This window comes from Antechinus flavipes, chromosome 4, assembly GCF_016432865.1.
Source record: "Antechinus flavipes isolate AdamAnt ecotype Samford, QLD, Australia chromosome 4, AdamAnt_v2, whole genome shotgun sequence".
Lineage (NCBI taxonomy): Eukaryota > Metazoa > Chordata > Mammalia > Dasyuromorphia > Dasyuridae > Antechinus > Antechinus flavipes.
This window is the reverse complement of record NC_067401.1, coordinates 297,357,993-297,381,221: the sequence shown is the minus strand read 5'-3', so window position 1 is coordinate 297,381,221 and position 23,229 is coordinate 297,357,993. Positions and strand designations below refer to the sequence as shown.

General features: G+C 33.9%; 1 protein-coding gene across 2 annotated transcripts in view; it reads left to right on the top strand.

The window, feature by feature from the left end:
- GOPC (golgi associated PDZ and coiled-coil motif containing) overlaps positions 1 to 23,229 on the top strand; it is a 43,893-nt gene that overhangs the window by 7,113 nt on the left and 13,551 nt on the right. The window contains exons 2-5 of one of the 2 annotated variants that reach the window (XM_051997614.1): positions 8,237 to 8,401; positions 10,668 to 10,691; positions 20,930 to 21,105; positions 22,270 to 22,435. In XM_051997614.1, the coding sequence (XP_051853574.1) occupies positions 8,237 to 8,401; positions 10,668 to 10,691; positions 20,930 to 21,105; positions 22,270 to 22,435 (531 nt within the window). The remainder of the gene's footprint in view (positions 1 to 8,236; positions 8,402 to 10,667; positions 10,692 to 20,929; positions 21,106 to 22,269; positions 22,436 to 23,229) is intronic. The other variant, XM_051997615.1, reaches the window with a different exon arrangement.

The window sequence follows — 23,229 nt, the reverse complement described above, 5'->3', positions numbered from 1 at the left end:
CTCTCTTTAAATGAACATGTCTTGTCCAGGTAACCTGCTTGTAGTGCCTTGGCGACACAGCTGTCAGTAATTTTATCCCATGACTTCTTCACCCAAATCACGACTTCTTGCAGACAGGGCTTCACAAAGTTTCCACCCTGATTTCTTTCCATTCTATTTTCATTGTAATCATTGACTTCCATGCGCAAATGGTTCTTGAATGGCTTGTTTATTGCAATATCAAGAGTGTGGAGATAGGCAGTCATTCCTGCAGGAATCCTTACTTGATCTATTCTTCTCTTTGCAAGGAAGTTCTTCATTTCTTTAGCGCGGTGAGTGCTGGCTGAATCCCAGATTATCAGACCTCTTTGGTTACCTCGCACAACAAGTGGCAGCATTAAATCAACCCACTTTCTTATAACGGCTTATGTTCACTAGGCTTTTTTGGTTTCAAGAACGTAAATGCCTGATACATGTTCAATCTTATCTTTCTTGCCCTTACTGATGATTAGAGGTGTAGCTTTCTTTCCATCCAAACGAATTGCCAAAACACAGGTGACCCGTGCAGACAGAATTATAAAATTATGACCATCAAGCCTTCTTTTCACTCCATCATGCCCCTCAATAATGTTTTAACCCCATCATGCTCCCTGAGTGCTCCTTCTATCCTCCATGATGCTCCCTGAGTTCTTCTTCTATCCTCCATGATGCTCCCTGAGTTCTTCTTCTATCCTCCATCATGCCCCCTGAATTCTTCTTTTATCCTCCATCATGCCCCTTTTATCCTCCATCATGCCCCCTCACTCCCGCTTACATATCGGGTTTTTATGTTGTCCTGCCTTAGCTCTCCTCCCCAGCACTGCTCTCAATGGCGCCAGCAAGCAAATCACTGGGGAAGAACAGGATGATGCGCTCACTGCTGCAGCTCTGATTGGATGCAGCTCAGAGCGCAGTGTGCGTTTCACTGGTGGTGGGGGGGGACGGTACATACAGAGAGTACCGTAATGTAGCGTGTAGCGCAGGGGACCACCTTCACTACAGCAGCAATCTCAATAGGGCTTATTTTTGGGGGAGGGCTTATTTTTAGAGGAATCTTACATGGGGGGGCTTATTTTCGGGATAGGTCTTATTATCAGGGAAACACGGTAAGTTCTGTAAGATATGCAAAGGTGCCTTTAATGGAATTTGAAATTTTATGAATTCTGTGTTCTTCAGCTTCTAAAATGTTATCTATTTCATTCAATGAAGATTATGTGCTTAGAAATTTGAAAGAATTTTTTCTTTCTTTCTTGGCCCTACATATAACTTATATTTAGGTTTCTGAAACACTTAAAATTTTTTTGTTAGCTTTCAATTTACTCATGAATAATATTAGTTTGGTTTATAGCAAAATTCTGGTGTAATTAAATCATTGCTTTCCTGTGGTCTTTCTCCCAGATCAACAGCTATTTTATTTCATGCATAATAGATTTATCAGTAAGTTAAATGACCCGAAACCTAAATCAAATTCAGTTAACACTTTGGGCAGATGTAGCAGATATAAAGATTTTTCAACTTTTTGTGTAATTATGAAATATGTTCATACAGTTTCGAAACAACCCTTAATTTTGACACCTCACAAGGGGAAAACTAAGAACCTGAAAAAATAGGAAATATTTTTGAGATGTAGGAAACACAAATCCAGAATATGTTTGAATTCATTTTACTTCCATAACTTAATTTTATGTTTAAAGAGTTAGATTTCCTTTAGGAAATTTGGTATGATAAAGAGAAACCAAAGGCTGTGAAACTAGAATAGCAATTAGTAAGAGATCAAAGTGAAAGGGCTTATGAAGAAATAAGGACATGAAAGCTTTACTGGAGTTTTTACCTCTGAAAATGTAGTGGAAAAAAAGTAATCTTAGTTAGATATTAGTAGTACTTAAAATTTTTTTAATAATAGTTTTTTATTTTCAAAATACACAAAGATAGTTTTCAACATCTACCCTTGGAAAACCTTGTGTTCCAAATTTTTCTTCTTCCCTTCCCTCCAGCCCCCTTCTCTAGACAGCCTCTAACTAGTTAAATATGTGCAGTTCTTCTATACATATTCCTACATTTATCATGCTGCACAAGAAAAATCATATCAAAAAGAGAAAAAAATGAGAAAGAAAAAAGAAGCAATAAAGCAGTAACAGCCAAGATGAAAATACTATGTTGTGAAGCACATTCAGTCCCCACAGTTCTCTTTCTGGAAGTAGATAGCTCTGTTCATTACAAGTCCATTGGAATTGGCTTGAATCATCTCATTATGGAAAAGAGCCAAGTCCATTAGAGTTGATCATCTCATAATCTTGCTGTTGCCATGTACAATGTACTCTTGGTTCTACTCACTTCACTTAACATCAGTTCATGTAAGTCTCTCCAGACCTTTCTTTTCTTTTCTTTTTTTTATTATAGCTTTTTTTTTTTTTACAAGATATATGCATGGGTAATTTTTCAGCATTGATAATTGCAAAACCTTTGTTCCAATTTTTCCCTTCCTTCCCGCATCCCCTCTCCCAGATGGCAGGTTGACCAATACATATTAAATATGTTAAGTATAAGTTAAATACAATATATGTATACATGTCCATACAGTTATTTTGCTGTACAAAAAGAATCAGATTTTGAAATTGTACAGTTAAACTGTGCAGGAAATAAAAAATGCAGGCAGACAAAAATAGAGGGATTGAGAATTCTATGTAGTGGTTCACAGTCATCTCCCTGAGTTCTTTCCCTGGGTGTAGCTGGTTCAATTCATTATTGCTCTATTGGAACTGATTTGGTTCATCACATTGTTGAAGAGGGGTCTCCAGGCTTTTCTGAAATCATCCTGAGTAGCATTTTTTTCTGATAGTTTTACTACTGCATAATTTTTCATTATAAACTAATTCATATATGCATTTTGCAGAGCAGATTGTATTCCTAGGTGGTACAATAAATAAGAGTGCTGGATTTGGAGTTAGGACCTGAGTTCAGTGCTGCCTCAGAAATTTACTGAGCTTTGTGACCTTGAACAAGTCATTTAACCTATCTGCCTCAGTTTCCTCATTTATAAGATGGGGGTGATAATAATAGCACTTATCTCTTAAGGTTTTGTGAGGGAAGAGTGAGATAATATTTATTAAGTACTTTGAAAACCTTCAAGTGTTATATAAATGCTAAGTTTATCACTAAGATGTCTTGAATAAGTACTTGGGTAGTAAGTTATAGTTTTACTTAAAAAAAAAAAAAAAAAGGTTTTTTGTTCATTAGGGTCAGGAATATAGACAAGACACTTAGGTTTCATCCAGCTTGTTAGAAAGCCTCACTTATTTTAAAAAGTCAAATCTGGTTTTTAAAGTCAAGAACTGGTTATTCAATTTTTGCTTTATTTGGCTGTATTTCTTCCCTCTTTTTGTTTAAAAGACATTTTCTTGAAATCAATCTACTTTCTACTGATTTGGATTTTTGGAATTGTTCTGGTTTTCAGGTATCCAAGCCTTCTTTGTCCAAGTAAGCATAGATTACTGAGATGTGACTAATAATATTATTTAACCTGTATAATTTGCCAGATAATTTTGATCCTAGTAACAGGTGTTTAAGGAGTAGTATGTAAACTGCATTTCTATATATTTATATTGAATAAATACAAAAATAGCATGAAATTTTATTATGTGGTGATTTGGCTTCCAGTAATATAGACCTTTTGTTTGCCATAGTGTTTGACAAGGGAGGACTTTTGAAGTTACTGTTTAAATAAGTATCTTGGAATTTCTGAATATTTCTGTGGATAATAGTTTTCTTATGTGGCTTACAATTTTGATCTATTTTTCTGCTTGTTCATTGACTAAATGGATAGCTATAACTTGTTTAGTTGTATTTTTATTTCTTATTCTTGTAAAATATATTGCATAAAAAGTATTTGACTCTTTTAAAGGTATCTGGCACCTGTTTTGTTTTATGGGGATGTAACTATATTTTTTAGGGACAGCTAGGTGGCACAGTGGATAGAGTGCTAGGAACACTCATCTTCCTGAGTTCAAATCCAGCCTCTAGACACTAGATATGTGATCCTGGACAAGTCACTTAATCCTTCTTGCTTCAGTATCATCATCTATAAAATGATCTGGAAAAGGAAATGGCAACTACTTCAGTATCTGTGTCAGGAAAATGCTAAATGAGCATGATTTAAAATGACTGAACAAAAGGTGGCACAAAGACTTGGACTCAGGAAGACTCATTTTCCTGATTCAAATAAGTCTGTTTGCCTCAATTTCCTCATGTGTAAAATAGTGATGTCTTGACTTTAGGCAGAATTGCACAAAGTTGTCAGCTGTACTCTTCTAATCATTTAAAGTCCAGGATGCAGTAGCTGACTTGATATCTTTGATATTTGACCAAGCTCTAAATTTTCCAGCTGCCTTCATGGAAGATGGAACAAATTTTTCTCATTGATCTATTCCACTGGGGAAGTTTTCATACACATGGAGGAGATATCCCTTTACCTCACCAGTGGGTTTCAGACCTGTCAGTTACTCTTAAACTGGGTTAGCCCATCTGCTTGAGACTCTTTTATTGGGGTGTGGCCATTGGGCATACTACAGGTTCTTGGAGTCACAGGTGAGAGTTGAGTGCAAGGTAGACACCAAACGCAGAAAACAGCCCTGAAAAGGGCTCCAAAAGTCCCACCAGAAGTACTGCTCCTCCTTGACCATACTATACACACTGTGATTATGATTATTACCTTCAGTGCTTATTCCCTATACCTTTTCATTGGACATTTCAAACTATATATCCCAGAGAAATCTCAAATTCAACATGTCCTATTATTTTCTTCCCAAAACCTTCTCTTCTTGCACACTTCCCTTTTTCCATTAAACATAGAACTATCCTTCCATGTTTGTAATTCCTCTCTTCCTTCAAGCTGCAGTTCAGGCATCATCATTTATATAAAGCCTTTTGGTATTTCCCTTTTCTACCAAGTGCTGTTGCCCTTTCTAAATTATCTGCTTTACATTTATTTTTATATATCATATCTTTATGTGTGTGTATATGTGTGTGTGTGTGTGTGTGTGTGTGTACGTGTTTGTGTGTGTCAGAATCACAGATCTATAGTTGAAAGGAATCTCTGAGGCCTTTGAATCCAACTCCCTTGTTTTGTACATGAGGAAACTGAGGCACACAGAGATTAAATGGTTAGGCTAATAAAGCCAGTAAGTGTCTGAGATAGGATTCAGAGTCTAATACTATCTGTTCTGTATGCTTTCTCTTCTCCCCAGCTGCCTCTAATAACAATTAATATTTCTATGACATTTTAAAGTTTTCAAAATGCATTTCATTTGTTGTCGCATTTGAGCCTTAGAATAAAAACTGTGAAGTAAATGCTATCGTTATCCCCATTTTATAAATGAAGAAGTGACATGTCTAAGGTCACATAGCCAGAATATATTTGAGGAAAACATAGGTTTTCCTGTATTTAACTCTAGCACTCTATTTACCATGCCATGTTCCCTTTAAGTTATCTAATTTTATCTTCATTGTTAAGAAGTACTGTTCCTTCTTCATGGCAATCTTTTTACTGAATTAACTTACTCTTCTATTTAACACAGCCTGCCATTCTCTACCTCACTGTTATTTACACTCAGAAAATTATATCCTTGGCATCCAGGGAAGGAACACTTGAGATAGAGCTGAAACAGGAAGTTAAGAAATTGCCCCCTAGTTCAGGCACAGTGAAAAATCTTTTCCCCTATTCCCATCTTCCTTTGTCAAAAGGGCCAGAGAGCACAGACCATGGTCAGGATTAAGGAGAAGGGGTGAGTCCCCAGGTTCTTGTTCTCTTCTTTTCCTTGGTTGAAAACCTAAGGAAAGTCTCACATAACCTTTTCCAATAGAATCTCTACTCTTGTGCTCCTTCCCCCAGGAGCCAAACCCTTCGATATGAGATGCAGGCAAGCCCAAATGGCTTTATACAAATAGTAGCTAATCTATTTCCGGGTTGGGCCAAATTCTGCCTGACTTATGAATCTTTGATGACATGAATGTTATGGGAGAGAGAGCAGGATGGAAACTGAGAAACTAATCCTGAAGTGCTGAGTCTGTGACCCTGTTCCTTGTCATGTTGGATTCTGCATATTTGACATGAGACTTTATGGGATCTCTTCTGAAAAACTGCAGAAAAACATCAGAACATTTTCCTCCTGGCCATGATCAGGTTTGGTACTGAGAAAGGTACCTCTTCTGCTTCTATGCAGCTTTCAAGTCCTTGGGCTTCTACTTCCGTTTCCTAGTCAGAGTACTGGAATCTCTCCACCAGCCCGATAGCCCAGTTTCAAATCCACATGTTTGAAAAGAGAAGTATACTAACAACTCGGCAGTCTTTCTGGACATCACTGCTTTCTTTAAGATTCCTATCCGTCAACTGGAGATCTGGAAAAGGTGACAGCTGTCCTTCCCCTTGCCTTTTGCAGGAAGGGAAGAGCCTGTGGTTTCTCAGGGTTAGGTGGGTGACTGCAGTTTTGAAGAACAAGGCCCTTTAATCCACCTGGTCATTCACTGTCACTTGATGGTGGAGGCACAGGAAATGAGAGGGCTGGAATTCTTTAGCAAGCCCAAGATTAAAGTGCGGGTAAAACTCCTAGGAAAGGAAAGTCAGATTTCCTCCTGAGCTAGAGGAGAGTCTAGAGAGTTCCAGCAGACCTGAAAGACAAATGGCCAGGGACCAAGTTGCAGGTAAAAGCATTAGCTTCCAGGCATTTGTTACCTTCCCCTGGTAGCAGATGGGGAGCTCAAAGAGGAGTCTTAGGGGCCAGACTCTGTACTTATGTGGAGGAGCATGGATAGCAGAAATACCAAGGCCTAGGATTAGGTAGAGTTCTTTAGACCCTTGTTTCCTTTCTCTAGGGAAGGTTGTAGGGAGGGAATACTGAAGGCTAGGATCCAGGAGCAGATAAAACTCCCCAGGTTCTCACTTCTTCCTCCAGAGGCAAGGGAAGAACTCTGAGAGGGGCCTAAGTAAAAGGCTCTGGTTTCTTTAGGTCCCAAATGCTAAAGAGTCAGGGCACAGGACTCAGGGCCAGGAAGAAATGCTAGGGTCTGATATCCTCCCCTAAGCAGCTCCCCAAAATGTCAAGATGTGAACTAAGATCAGAGTCGACTTTAAGGTCATTGGTGATTCTCAAGATTCCTAATTTTTTTATCTTAAGATAATATCTGAAGGCCTAGGCATAGTCCCTGAAGCTGCAGAGGGCTGAGGGTAGGGCTCCACTCTTGTTTTCCTCAGTAGAATGCAACCTTTTAGCAGGGACACATTGTCATTTCTGTATTTGTATATCCAGAATCTACTGGCACAGAGTATATACATATTGATTAATTATGTATCATAAAATATTGTGGGCTAACGACAATTGTAGAAATTTATTTTATGTGATTGCACATATGTAACCAGGATCAAATTGCTATCATCTTAAGGAGAAAGGAGGTGAAAGAAGGAAAGAGAACATTTAGATCTCAAGATTCCCCTCCTCCCCCTCATTCTTCCCCCCCAGGCAATTGGGGTTAAGTGACTTGCTCAGGGTCACACAGCTAGACAGTGTTTTGTGGCTGAGGCCAGATTTGAACAGCTCTCAAGATTTTAAAAAATGAATGTTAAAAATGATCTTTACATGTAATTGGGAAAAATTAAAATATCATTTAAATATTGTTGGTTAGAGCCACCAAAGATTATGTTAGTGGGTGATAAGACAATATTGTTTATAAATGATTGAAAGAAAATGTTTGCTGTTCAGTTCTACACACATATATTGTATCTAGGATATATTGTGATATATTTAACATGTATAGGACTGCTTGCCATCTTGGGGGGGTGAGGTGGAGAGAGGGAGGCAGGGGAAAAGTCAAAACAGAAGTGAGTGCAAGGGATAATATTGTAAAAAATTACCCAGGCATGGGTACTGTCAATAAAAAGTTATAATTATAAAAAAGAAAGAAAGAACATGTTTGAACTAAGAAATGTCCTATATTTTCTCAGTAGCTTCTCCCTTCTCTTCTGTTATCTTAAGTGTAATTTGAAATGGAGATAGTATCCTTATATGATTGCCTTGAAAGATTGACTCATTCCATTTTATTCTTTACTAGTATAGTTATTTAGGTAGTACAAAAAAATGATTGCAGTGTCACAATGAAAAGTATCATTCAGACACTCAAAAGTACACTTTATTAGAATGGTAAATGTTTTCTTGTTGTCTTTTTAAAGGCACAATTGGTGGATCTGAAATCTGAACTAACAGAGACCCAGGCTGAAAAAGTAGTATTAGAAAAAGAAGTTCACGATCAGCTTTTACAACTGCACTCCGTTCAACTTCAGCTACATGCCAAAACCGGACAGAGTGTTGATTCTGGTACCATTAAAGCAAAACTGGTAAGTTGCTGAAAAAAATTCTTTGTTTTGGATCATAGTAGAAGGCCCTTTTTAAAAATGAAAACTATGTAAAGATTTATTTACATATCTATATGACAAGATAATTTTTTTGTGAGTATTGATTTTTACTCAAATTCTAGTCCATGATTTCCTGAACTTATTGATAAGGATAAGAAGTTTGGATATAAAGTTTTGAAGAACAACAGAGAATTACATAGTCTCTGTTTGCTTTTGAATTTTTAAGTTCCTGCCCATGTTTTAGTAGTGAGTTTCTTTTAACCTCTTCTCCTTTGTTTCTTTTTTTTCACCTCTTAATAGGACTTTATTAAGTTGGCAGAATTAGAGAATTTTTGAAGTAAACGACTTTGAAGTTACTCTTGAATACTTGGATACTACATGGATACTTTGTAGTGTTTTATTCACAAAAATTCTATGACTTAAAAAGTACATTTTATTGAAGAAGAAACTGAGACCCAGAAAAAAATGACTGAAATTTATATAGCGCTTTAAAGCTTACAAAGAATTACATGTGTTAAAAAACATTGGCCACAGTCACATAACTAGTAAAGAGTCTGAAGAGGTACTTAACCCCAGATCTTCTGAATCCAAACCTGTAGTTTCTCACATTGCTTTTTTGCTCTTTATTTTATTGATAAACTGAAGCCCAGAGAGGTTTATTTAAATAGTCCATAGTCACAATTAGCAATCAAGTTAAAACTACAATTTAGATCTTTTGTTAGGTTCTTTTTCCCATTTTACCAAACTGAAGTGTGAAGCTTTTCTCTTTAGACCACTAAACTCATTAGATCTGAGAGCATTGTGTCACTTCTATGGCTTTCCCCAAATGTCACAAAGTCTAAATTGTGGAATTCCTAGCCAGAGATTAACTCTATAAGTTGCCCTTTTCAAATCTGACTATTTTAGAGAGATGTTACATGATCTTTTGCTCACAGGAAGAACTATGTAAATAGATTTCGAATGAATGAGTGAAGTGAATAAAACATTTAGGTTTATCTGCAGATTGAGTATGACAGAAAAACAGTTGAAATAATTACTGAAGTTCTTTTCTCCTTCTTGAATTTGAACTAATTTAGTTTTCCTTTTAAAATGTTTGGTTTTTAATTTTTTTAACACACACTTTGGTTTATTTTTTTATTATAAGATAACTAAATGAGTATACAGAATTCTTTATAATAGGATTATAATGATATAATTTGTTTTATCTTAAAATCTCAAAGTACTTTATACAATAATTTTTGCAACAGATTTCTAAATATGAAAAAAAATCCTTGAGATAAGTAGTTTTAAAAAACATTTACTGAAGGACAAATTGTATTACAATCAGAAACAGAAATATTAGAGCTAGAATGGACCATAGAGATCATTTTGTTTATCTTCTTCATTTTACAAATGCTGAGCATGAAATCCTGAGCATGAGCAAGTCAAGGGACTTGCTGGTAATTATACCTAAATAGTATTAGAGCTGATAAAAACTCTAAGTTCAATACCTTTGCTTTTTCTATAGTACTACACTGCCTATATGGGTAAAATCTAATGTATTCATTTTATTGGAATTTATTTGTAATAAACAGTGTAGTTGAACGAAGTCTAGGTGTGTACAGAATCATCAGGTGGAGGGTCAACTCTTTTCACTCTGCTACTTAATAACTCTCTGACTTGGGCAGATTGCTTCACCTCAATTTTCTCATCTCTAAAAATAGTAGGGTTGGATAATATAGTTTTCATTCTGGCATTCTGTAAGTCTGAAGAAGTTGCCTAAAGCAGTTTCCTTGGATAATGAGAATTGGGAGAGCCAGTTTCATAGCCTACCCGATTCAGTGAAAGTTAGGAAGAGTGTTCTACATATAACAGATTCAGTGAATATTCTTGACAGTAAGCAGACCCAAGATAGAAAACATTTGAAAACAATAACTTCAATTATTTGTTAGCCATGTCTGAATTTCTCTGTAGTTTGTATATTACACTTATGTGTTTCTTTTACTCTGTCCTTGTGTTAGAACGCTCTAGGAAACATAATCTATCATTCTGTATTTGATTTTTTTTTTAGGGGTGGGAGGTTGAGGAAGGGAATTCAAAAACAGCTGTTGTAACTGGATTAAATTGTTATTATGAACTTATGAGTAAATTTTTATAGTTCTGTTTGTTGTAGAAGTTTATACTTTACAACCATGATTTTTACCACTAAATTCATGTGTTTATTCACTTGTGTTTCTAATTAAAAAAAACTTTCTTCTTGTATCTTAAGTCTGTCCCCTCTGTGGAAGAACTGGTAAGTATACATTTCCCCATCTTATTAGTAGTATATGTTCTGTAGTGTGTGTGTATGTATGTGTATGCGTGATTATGCTAAATTAATGTACTTTGTATTTTAAAAATTTACTGATGTTTCTGTGTGAAAAATTTTTGAAGTTAGTGGGCAATCCCATAGTCCTTTCTATTATATTTCCTGCTAGCTCTTTTCTGATTATGGTTACCCTCAGCAGAATCACTATTTGTGATTCACTGAGAGCTACCAGTAGTTTGCTTTTCTTCTTAAAGAGCTGCCTATTTTCTCATGTTGTGGCAGGTTTTTGCCCTTGATGGAGAGGTAGGAAAGGTTTGAACACAAATTATTATAAGGCAATTAAAAATGTGATAAGTTCTTTAGAAACAAAGTTCTTTTTGAGATTCTGGTTAAGAGATTATTTAAAAGTGAGGACATTTTCGTGAATTTTCTTTCCATCAGTGTAATATTATTGAAATTTCTCTGGAATGTAATTTTGATGTCAAGAATATGCATGATTTTGCTTGTTATGTTACTGCATGTAAGTTGTAGCAACTTTTCAGAAGTTTTTTTAAATGTTTATTTAATCTTTTAGAAAACTAATTTGAAGTTTTAAAAGCAATTAAGTTATACATTGTTAATACTGTTACCTTTTAGTCTTGCTGCCTTCTACTCCCTTATCCCCTTTAGCCAACTGTATAGCTTTCTTGAAATATCCTTTGTTTAAAATATATATATATATATAGGTATTTTCTACTTGTAAATTCTTATTAGATGAAGCACATATATATTTGCAAGTAGAAAATATCTTTTGTTTATTACCTAATAATAAAATAATTTAGGTTGTAGATCTGTTCCTCATAATGTTACTTTTAAATGCTTTTCTTTCTTCCATGGCTAACTTATAATATAAGACATAAGACCCTTTTTTTAAATTAAATTTTTATTTATATCTTTGTTTTTATATTGCCTTAATTTCCATGTTTCTTTTCCCAAAAGCCATCCCCTATAACATTTTTTAAAAAAAAAGAGAAAAAAGAAAATTGTTAGATTTGATCAGTACCTCAAAAAATATGACAGTATATGCAGTGTTCCATGCTCATGATTCTCTCTCCTCCCTCCTGTCGTTTATGACATAAAGTGGGGTTTTTTGGTTTGTTTGTTTTGTTTTGTTTTTTCAAATTAATTAGCTTATGAAATTCAGTACAGCACTTAGTTTTGACTATACATACAAAATACACAATCTACTAGATTATAGAGATACAAAGATAATATAGTTCCTGCTCACAGGGGATTTGCAGCCTCATGGTGGTGGTTATAAAATATATATTTATACACACACACGTATGATATACTAAATTGTGATAAAGGCAAAGAAAAAGAAGACAAAACCTTCATTTAGGGATTAGAGAGAAGATTAGGAAAGTTTATTTCATGGAATACTTAGACCATTTGAGTTGAGCCTTTTAATATAAATTTCAGATAGTGAATTATTATGTAAATTTTATTGTGTCTTTAGCAAATAAAGTAAAAAACACAAACACAGATACACACATGTACATTTTATCTTTTTGAAATTGCAAAATCAGAAAACAATATGGACAGGTTTCATTAAAAAAAATTTTTTTTTAACTAGCTTTTAAAAAAATTTTAAGTTTTCTCTTTTAAAATGGTTTTGGGTTTGGATTGGGTTTTACCAAAAGGTGGAAAGTACCTAGAAAACTTGCAATTTGAAAGGAATAGTTGGGAGAGGTAGGATAGATAGGGACAAAGAAAAAAATTTAATGCCACTGAATAGGCTGTGGGGATCAATAGTAGTACACATTCAAGGTAAGAAATAAAAGCATTAAGAAAATTTTTTAGAATTTAGTGAAAGAGGTACTAAATCACATGTAGATGTTCCTAAATCTTGGGATATATCCTTTTCTTCATTTCAAAATAGTATTTAGAATTTAAAATGATCACTTTAAATAATTGCTTTAGTTTTGATTTTTTTTTTTTTTAAGTATGTGGATGGGGGCAGAGATTTGCAATTGTTTTTCTCTCCCCTCCCTACCCCCCACCTGAAGCCTGATTGTACCATTCTAGTGACTGACTTGTCTGGAAGCAGTTTACTTGGGTTTCAAAATAAAGGTTACTTGAAAATTGTGTGAATTTCCTTTGCTTGGGTAATCCCCCCCACCCTCACCCCACTGGAGCAACTGTAATTCTTTTGATTTTTTTTTTTTTTTTTTTTTTTTTGCTAAGTCTCAAGAAATTGACTGAGGCAAAGATTGAATGACTTTTCTAGGGTCACTTTGCTAGCAACACATGGAATATACACCTGCAAATTATGTTAGGTACATAACTTAAGGAAATACTTCAGGAAAATTAAGTTATTTTCTGAGCATTAAAGTTATAACCACATAGGACATATAAATACACAGAAAACTGTAATATATATATATATATATATATATATATATATATATATATATATATATATATATATATATATATATATATATATATATATATATATATATATATATATAAAATATGTAAACTGTACCATATATATAATATAGTACTATACTGTGTAGTATAGTACTATACCAAAGCAAGACCAGGAATATTAATAAAATTCATTTTTAAATTCTGTTGAACTTTTAAAAGCACATCTTTAGAATATTTTATCTTAAGGAAGCATTTTTCTTCATGTAAACTCCAGAAATTGATGGAATATACTATAACCCCACCTGGACAGAAAGTGGAAAAAGTAATTGAGGGAAGGATAATAGAAAGACAGATTACTAAGTCTGACATGGACATATTAGTATTGATGGAGGACTTCACTTATCTGGACATCTATTGTATCTTCCTGCCAAAAGCAGAGAAGTTGGTGATTCTTGACTCTCTGTAATGCTGTTATCCTTCAACTAATGGAAATTTGATTCTGTTTCTAATTCTTAAGCGACTGTTCATCTTTAGGGTTGGTGATTTCAAAGGAAAAGAAAACCAGGACTAGTCTGCCATGTGCCCTAGAATTTAGGAGATCTCAGAAAGTTCAGAACTCTGGTAGGTAGAACCTTATGGAATAATTCTTTAGAGAAAGTTAGAGCAGGAGGGATATAGAACTCATAAGAGTAAAATATAGAAAACAAGAGAAACCAATCCAATAAGGAAGAAGAGGCAAGGTTTTTTTTTTTTTTAATCTTTTTATTTTTAAAACATATGCATAGTTAGTTTTCAACATTCATTCTTTTTTTTTTTTTTTTTAATTTTATTTTATTTAGTAATAACTTTGTATTGACAGAATCCATGCCAGGATAATTTTTACACGACATTATCCCTTGCAATCACTTATGTTTCGTTTTTTCCCCTCCCTTCCTCCTCCCCCCCCCCCCCAAGATGGCAAGCAGTCCTATATATTTCAACATTCATTCTTGCAAAACCTTGTGTTCCAAAATTTTTTTTCTCCCTCTTTCCCTCCCTCCTCCCCCCAATCCCCTCCGCTAGGAGTCAAACATGTTCAATTCTACTATGTCACAAATGATTTGTTTTATATTAAGTGAAAAAAAAGATCCAGGAGAGGATAGGACTGTTGATAAATATGAATAGAACAGCGATAAATCCCTACAGAGAAAGGCTGAGTTTCTCAATTCTTATTTTGCTTTTGTTTTTGTGGGTTTTGTTTTGTTTTGTTTTGTTTTGTTTTGTTTTTTTGTCAAGGAGAATGATTTTTGGACTAAAAAGGAAAGAAGAAAAATGGTTAATAGGGAGTTGATAGAAAAGAATAGTGGTAATAAGAAAGTATTTAACTTAATTCAAGTCAGCAGACACAGATGAGCTATATCCCAAGATACTTAAAAATTTGTCTTGTATAAGAATGGTAGAGGATGTGAGTGTCCCATTTTTTTAATATTTTATTTTATTTTATTTAATAATAACTATATTGACAGAATCCATGCCAGGGTAATTTTTTTACATTATCCCTTGCACTCGTTTCTGTTCCAATTTTTCCTCTCCCTCCCTCCACCTCCTCCCCTTCTCACCTAGTAAGAAACACATAGATATATATGTTAGATATGTTGCAGTATAACCTAGATACAATATATGTTTGCAGAACTGAACAGTTCTCTTATTGCACAGGGAGAATTGGATTCAGAAGGTAAAAATAACCCGGGAAGAAAAACAAAGATACAGATAGTTCGCATTCGTTTCCCAGTGTTCTTTCTTTGGGTGTAGCTGCTTCTGTCCATCATTTATCAGTTGAAACTCAGTTAGGTCTCTTTGTCAAAGAAATACACTTCCATCAGAATACTCCTGGTTCTGCTCATTTCACTTAGCATCAGTTCATGTAAGTCTCGCCAAGCCTCTCTGTATTCATCCTGCTGGTCATTTCTTACAGAACAATAATATCCATAACATTCATATACCACAATTTATCCAACCATTCTCCAATTGATGGGCATCCATTCAGTTTCCAGTTTCTAGCCACTACAAACAGGGCTGCTACAAACATTTTGGCACATACAGGTCCCTTTCCCTTCTTTAGTATTTCTTTGGGATATAAGCCCAATAGAAACACTGCTGGATCAAAGGGTATGTACAGTTTGATAACTTATTGAGCATAATTCCAGATTCCTCTCCAGAATGGTTGAATTCGTTCACCACTCCACCAACAATGCATCAGTGTCCCAGTTTTCCCGCATCCCCTCCAACATTCATCATTATTTTTTCCTGTCGTCTTAGCCAATCTGACAGGTGTGTAGTGGTATCTCAGAGTTGTCTTAATTTGCATTTCTCTGATCAATAATGATTTGGAACACTCTTTCATATGAGTGGTAATAGTTTCAATTTCATCATCTGAAAAAATTGACCATTTATCAATTGGAGAATGGCTTGATTTCTTATAAATTTGAGTCAGTTCTCTATATATTTTGGAAATGAGACCTTTATCAGAATCTTTAACTGTGAAGATGTTTTCCCAGTTTGTTGCTTCCTTTCTAATCTTGTTTGCATTAGTTCTGTTGTACAAAGGCTTTTTAATTTGATGTAATCAAAATTTTCTCTTTTGTGATCAGTAATGGTCTCTAGTTCATCTTTGGTCACAAATTTCTTTCTCCTCCACAAGTCTGAGAGATAAACTATCCTATGTTCCTCTAATTTATTTATAATCTCGTTCTTTATCCTAGGTCATGGACCCGTTTTGATCTTATCTTGGTATATGATGTTAAGTGTGGGTCCATGCCTAATTTCTGCCATACTAATTTCCAGTTATCCCAGCAGTTTTTATCAAATAATGAAATCTTATCCCAAAATTTAGAATCTTTGGGTTTGTCAAACACTAGATTGCTATAGTTGACTATTCTGTCTTGTGAATCTAACCTTTTCCACTGATCCACTAATCTATTTCTTAGCCAATACCAAATGGTTTTGGTGACTGCTGCTTTATAATATAATTTTAGATCAGGTACAGCTAGGCCACCTTCATTTGATTTTTTTTTTCATTAATTCCCTTGAGATTCTCGACTTTTTATTGTTCCATATGAATTTTGTTGTTATTTTTTCTAGATCATTAAAATATTTTCTTGGAAGTCTGATTGGGATAGCACTAAATAAATAGATTAGTTTAGGGAGTATTGTCATCTTTATTATATTCGCTCGGCCTGTCCAAGAGCACTTAATATTTTTCCAATTATTTAAGTCTGACCTTATTTGTGTGGAGACTTTTTTGTAATTTTGCTCATATAATTCCTGACTTTCCTTTGGTAGATAGATTCCCAAATATTTTATGCTATCAACAGTTATTCTGAATGGAATTTCTCTTTGTATCTCTTGTTGGGTTTTGTTGGTGATGTATAAAAATGCTGAGGATTTATGGGGATTTATTTTATATCCAGCTACTTTGCTAAAATTATGAATTATTTCTAATAGCTTTTTAGTAGAATCTCTGGGGTTCTCTAGGTATACCATCATATCATCTGCAAAGAGTGATAGTTTGGTTTCCTCATTGCCTACTCTAATTCCTTTAATGTCTTTCTCGACTCTTATTGCAGAGGCTAGTGTTTCTAATATGATATTAAATAATAATGGTGATAGTGGGCAACCTTGCTTCACTCCAGATCTTACTGGGAAAGGTTCCAGTTTTTCCCCATTGCATATGATGCTTACTGATGGTTTTAAATATATGCTCCTGACTATTTTAAGGAAAAGTCCATTTATTCCTATACTCTCAAGTGTTTTTATTAGGAATGGATGTTGGATTTTATCAAATGCTTTTTCTGCATCTATTGAGATGATCATATGGTTTTTGTTTGTTTGGTTATTGATATAGTCAATCCAATTTTTTTAAAAGTAGAAGAATTAGTAAACCTATAGGCCAGTGAACTTGATTTTGCATCATGGCAATAATATAGAAAAATGGGATAGTTGGGTAGAGTTTGTGTCAGGTTGTGAAGGATGTTTTGTTTTGTTTTGTTTTTTTTAATTTAAACTTTTTGTTTTCATATTACCTTTATTTCTAAATATGTCTCTTCCCTAAAGAGCCGTTCATTGTAAAGATAAAGAGATTGGGAGGAAAAGTAGTTCTGCAGAACTAATCGATACATTAACTAAGTCTGACAGTATACATTATTAAAAGAGTGGTTTATACTTTCCTAGAAAATGGTAGTAAAAGAACCATCAGGGCTTCATCAAGATTAATTTTATTTCCTTTTTTGACAGGCTTTCTCTGCTGGTAATTGGTGAAATACTATAATAGAAGATACTCCTAAATCTTAGTAGAATAAGTCTTTAATCCTATTCTTGTAGACAAGATTGGAAAGATGTAGGTAAGGTACTAGTACAGTTAGGTGCATTTGGAACTAGTTGAGTGATCAAACTTCATGAGAATTCATTCAGTTCAGTGTCAATTGCAAAGGAGTTAATCTAGTGGAATGTCTTAGAAATCTATGCCTGATCTTGTACAATTTACCATTTTTATCAGTAAATTAGATAAAAGTATAAAAATTATGCTTATCAAATTAATGAAAAATCTGAGGGGGATTATTTATTTATTTTTCTTTTTTTAATTAGATTTATTTATTCATTAGATTTTTATTTTCAAATTACAGTTTTTTAAAAAAATTATTTTATAATAACTTTTTATTGACAGAACCCATACCAGGGAAATTTTTTTACATTATCCCTTGCACTCACTTCTGTTCCGATTTTTCCCCTCCCTCCCTCCACCCCCTCCCCTAGATGGCAAGCAGTCATATATATGTTAAATATATTGCAGTATATCCTAGATACAATATATGTATGCAGAACTGAACAGTTCTCTTGTTGCACAGGGAGAATTGGATTCAGAAGGTAAAAATAACCTGGGAAGAAAAACAAATGCAAATTCATTTCCCAGTGTTCTTTCTTTGAGTGTAGCTGCTTCTGTCCATCATTGATCAATTGAAACTGAGTTAGGTCTCTTTGTGGAAGAGATCCACTTCCATCAGAATACATCCTCATATAGTATCGTTGTTGAAGTATATAACGATCTCCTGGTTCTGCTCATTTTACTTAGCATCAGTTCATGTAAATCTCTCCAAGCCTCTCTGTATTCATCCTGCTGGTCATTTCTTACAGAACAATAATATTCCATAACATTCATATACCACAATTTACCCAACCATTCTCCAGTTGATGGGCATCCATTCATTTTCCAGTTTCTAGCCACTACAAACAGGGCTGCCACAAACATTTTGGCACATACAGGTCCCTTTCTCTTCTTTAGCATCTCTTTGGGGTATAAGCCCAGTAGTAGCACTGCTGGATCAAAGGGTATGCACAGCTTGATAACTTTTATTAATCTGAAAGAAGGTGGAGGGAGGGGATAGAAAAGGGAGGGAGAGATGGAAAGAAATTATTCCTTTTGACCTTTCTTTCTGACTCAGACTCCTATAGTCATTCTTTCTTTCTCTTTTCTATACTTTATAACTAGACTCAAAAGGAGCCATCTACACTCAGTTGTTCTACTTCTTCATTATTCATTCATCAGTCTGTTACAATTTGTCTGTCTCTTTTTAAGTTTGTCTCTCATTATTGGATCTTTAACCTGTCTATTGAACATTTCAAAGTTGGTGTCCTATAGGCATATCAAATTGACTATGTCTCCCCCAAAAATCCTTTTCCCCTAAAATGCCCCTATCAATGACACCACCATCCTTTTTAGTTTTCCAACATTATCCTTGAGTCCTTTCCCTCACCTCATGTATCCACCTAGTAGCCAAATTTTCTCATTTTTACCTCCATAAATTTCTTGCATAAATCTCTTTTGCTCCACTAACTCTACTTTACTTCTCCTCTGGATCTAGACTGCTTCATAGTCTTTTAATTGATCTCCTTTCTTGTCCTCTCCAGCCTATCTTCCACACCATTGCCAAAGTGATGTTGGCAGAGACCTGACTACTCAATAGATTCCAGTAACTTCCTGTTACTTATAAGATCTTTTGAAGTTTGTCTGAAACCAGCCTTTCCATGTATTACTTCTCCTTCCTGCACTTTTCAGTCTAGCCAGACTGCTGTTCCCTTTGCTGTTCCTCATTGGCCAGACATGACCTTTCAACCAGATGTGTTCTTTCTCTGCTGTTGTTTTGATTGTTCCTTAAACCTAGAAAACATCTTCTCTTTGCTTCTACTCTTTGAATCCTTTGCTTGCTACAATTTTAAGGATTATTTTCTATATAAAAGCTTTCGTGATCTTCCATTTCCTAGTACTCTCCTTCCTACTTTACTTTATATTTGTTTATATTGTATTTAAACTTAACTTTGGGGGCAGCTAGTTGGTGTAGTAGATAGAGCACCAGCCCTGAAGTCAGGAAGACCTGAGTTCAAATCTGGCCTTAGACATTTAACATTTCTTAGCTGTGTGACTTTGGTCAAATCATTTAACCCCTATTGCCTCAGCAAAAATAAATAAATAAATAAATGAATAAATTTATCTTTTCATTTATTTTGTATTTTTTCTGTGTATATCTTCCTTGAGAACAAGATGTTTCATTTTGTACTTAGTTTTACAGTTACACGATTCATTTAGGTGGATTCAACTTTTATATTAATTTTTTTTTCACTTTTTCTGTTTATACTTTAATTTACTAAATTTGCTAAATGAGAGGCAAAATTCAAGTCAAATGCTATTTTATTTGCAGTTTTGGATATAGGCCTACTGGAATTAGTATATTATTTTAAGACCTGTAAATTTAATCTATCCTTACTATTACTGTTCTTTATTGCATAGTTATGTGAGATGACTAATGTATTAGCCTTCTTTTTAATCTCCCTCTTTTTTCTTTTGAAATTTATTTAAATTCATTACTTAAGTAGATCCTACTATATTATTCTTTCTGTTTTACTCTTATGAAACTTATTAATAATGTAAGTATAATTTAATATTGTCTTTTTTTCCCCTTGAAATACTTGTTCAAGTTTCTAAGATAATATTCTGCTCTTTATTTTTCTAAAAAATTTCCTATTATTGGGAAAGCAATTTTTAAAAAACATAATCTTTCCTATGTTTTCACATCTAAGTCAAATGATTATCTAAATGATAGACTCAGTGATTATAATTTTTGTGTATTTGTGATTTTTTTTGTAAAAAAAAATTATAGCAGATCAGAGTAATTGAAAAAAGCAAGGCATAACATTTTATGAGGCTGATGATATCAAGATTTAAGCATGTTGAAATCCTTAGGTTTTCTGTTGAAATTAATGAATTATTTTGCTTTAGGGGAAGATATGATAATTTAGAGAAATTTAATTGAATATGAAAATGTGACTTATTTTGAAAGGAAATATTGTTTATGGTATTGTAATTCATTTCACAGGAAATAAATTATTTTTGGGTATATATATATACATATATATATATATATATATATATATATATAGTTTATTAACTGTCCAATATATAGTGGCTAGAAAGCCAGCCTGAGTGAGGGAGAATTGAGTTCAGATTCCTCTTCTGACACAGAGATTGTGACCCTGAGCAAATCACTTATTAATCTACAGAATGCTTTCACTATAAACTGATGTTGATCTTCATCAGTCAAGGAAATTTCCTTGCTTAAAATTTCCTTCACAGATGAAATTATAACAATTAAAAAAACAAACAAACAAAAAAAACCCCAGTAGGTTTAGAGATTTTGCTTTGCAAAGGACAGTGAAATGCCAACTCTAAGGGTTTTTATTAATGTTGTCAATAAATTATATTTTTAAAATTATATTAGGAGAGAGAGCTTGAAGCAAACAAAAAAGAAAAAATGAAAGAAGCTCAACTTGAAGCTGAAGTGAAGCTATTAAGAAAGGAGAATGAAGCTCTTCGTAGACACATAGCAGTTCTCCAGGCAGAAGTTTATGGGGCAAGACTGGCAGCCAAGTACTTGGATAAAGAATTGGCTGGAAGGTGGGTAAAAATTACTTACTAAATTGATATTCAATGAAATCTTTTCATAAACTTGTTGATTAGATAATTTCTTAGAATAAATGGAAATGCAACAATAATCTTTACTCTAAGAGAAATTTTACAAGTTTAAGGAAATCTAATTTCAAGAAATTAATGTTGATGAGATATGTTCCAGATTTATTGGAAAGGGTTTAGAATTAACATCTTTAACCATTAGATAGGCAGTATATTAAAACAAGAAAGCTGACCTTTGACTCAGTAAGTCCTGGTTTAAGTTCTGTCTGATATTGCTAGGTCTGTGATCCTGTGCAAATCATTTTACCTGTAGTACTCTCAGACTATAAGTTGTAGAACAATTATTGTTCCCCATTAGCAGAGGAAATTTCCTCACTAGGAGTTCTTTATCCTCCAGAAATCTACAGAGGACTACATAAATAGCAGTTTTTTCACTTGTTTAGATTCCTACAGTAGCCCTTTAATTGGTCTCCTGATCTATATCACACCTATTATTTACCTGCAGACCTCCTTAAGACTCTGTCCTGTTGCCTGTTGTGTCAAGTTCAAACTCTTCTTCATCTTGGAATTTAAAGTCCTCCAAAATTTCATTCTACTTTATGGAGCCAGCCATCTTATTCACCATTCTACAAGAAATTCCTCCTGATGTTTATTGCTAGTTACACTTTATTGCATATCTATTACAGATGGTATACTCATTCTCATAATTGTATTTTTGTTCAGATTATTTCCCTTGCCTAGAACTTCCCAGATTATTTCCCTTATGTGGAACCACCCCTAGTTTCTGTTGTCCAAACCTATCTACTCTTCAAGGCCTGTCTCATAAGACTTCTGCCATGAAACTTGACAAATCTTGCCAATAAGGGTTTCTCCTCCTGATGCCACATTATCACTTTTTAGACCACATACTTTGACATTTTACTATGTTGAAATTAATATTATCACTTAATTTGTTAAATATGTATTTCAGTATTTATATTTTGTGTTATTCTCTTGTTCCTAAGAGTACTTGTCATCCTAAGAATACAAAATTCCAAGATCCACGAAGGCAAGAGCTGTATTATATTTTTTTCTTTAGCATGTTCTGGGATAGAAATATACTAGATAAACTAGATAAATTTAATTTATTTTTTTCTTTTAAATAACAAGAGTCCAACAGATCCAGTTACTAGGTCGAGATATGAAGGGACCTGCTCATGATAAACTTTGGAACCAACTAGAAGCTGAAATCCACCTGCATCGTCACAAAACAGTTATTAGAGCCTGCAGAGGGCGTAATGACCTGAAACGATCAATGCAAGCACCACCAGGACATGTACGCTTTTTGATCCTTTTGTAATCAACCTTTTTCTGTTATCATAATCTGTTGTGTTTAATAATCCCATTTTCAATTTTGATTTTAATCTCTTCAGGAAAATCTGTTAATTAAATCTACAATCAAAAAAGACCTTAAATTTATTCATTTGAAATGCAAAATCATTTTTAAAATATAACAGCTCATAAAGATTTTGCTAGTCCTTGTAATACCTGCCATTTAGAATCATACTTTAGAATATGATGATCAGTAGTAATACTATAGGTCATACTAATAATTTTTCTTTTATTTCCTGATTAGGCCTGACCTAATCAAAAAAGTTGGTCTTACAGGTATATTTGATTTCAAAATTTGCTACTCATAAGTCAGTCTATCAACATAATAAGTGAAAATTAATAAAATAAGCATTATTGCATGATAATATTTACAAATAATATTAATTTCTATGTACATGATGAGTATCTAGGTGCCTCAATGGACAGAATGCTAGGGGAGTCAGAAAGATCTAAATTGAAATATGGCCTCAGACATTTATCATCTATGTGACCAATAGGCAGGTCATTTAACCCTGTTTGTCTCATCTGTAAAATGAGTTAGAGAAGGACTAATAAGAGAAGGAAATGGCAAATCAGTCTATTATCTTTGCCAAGAAAACCCCATATAGAAAAACCCCATATAGAAAATCCCATATATGAGGACTGAAATGACTGAACAACAATGTACATTATATAGATAGACACAGTTTTATAAACATTTTAAGAATAGTTTGGTTACCAAATTTAAAATGCAGATTC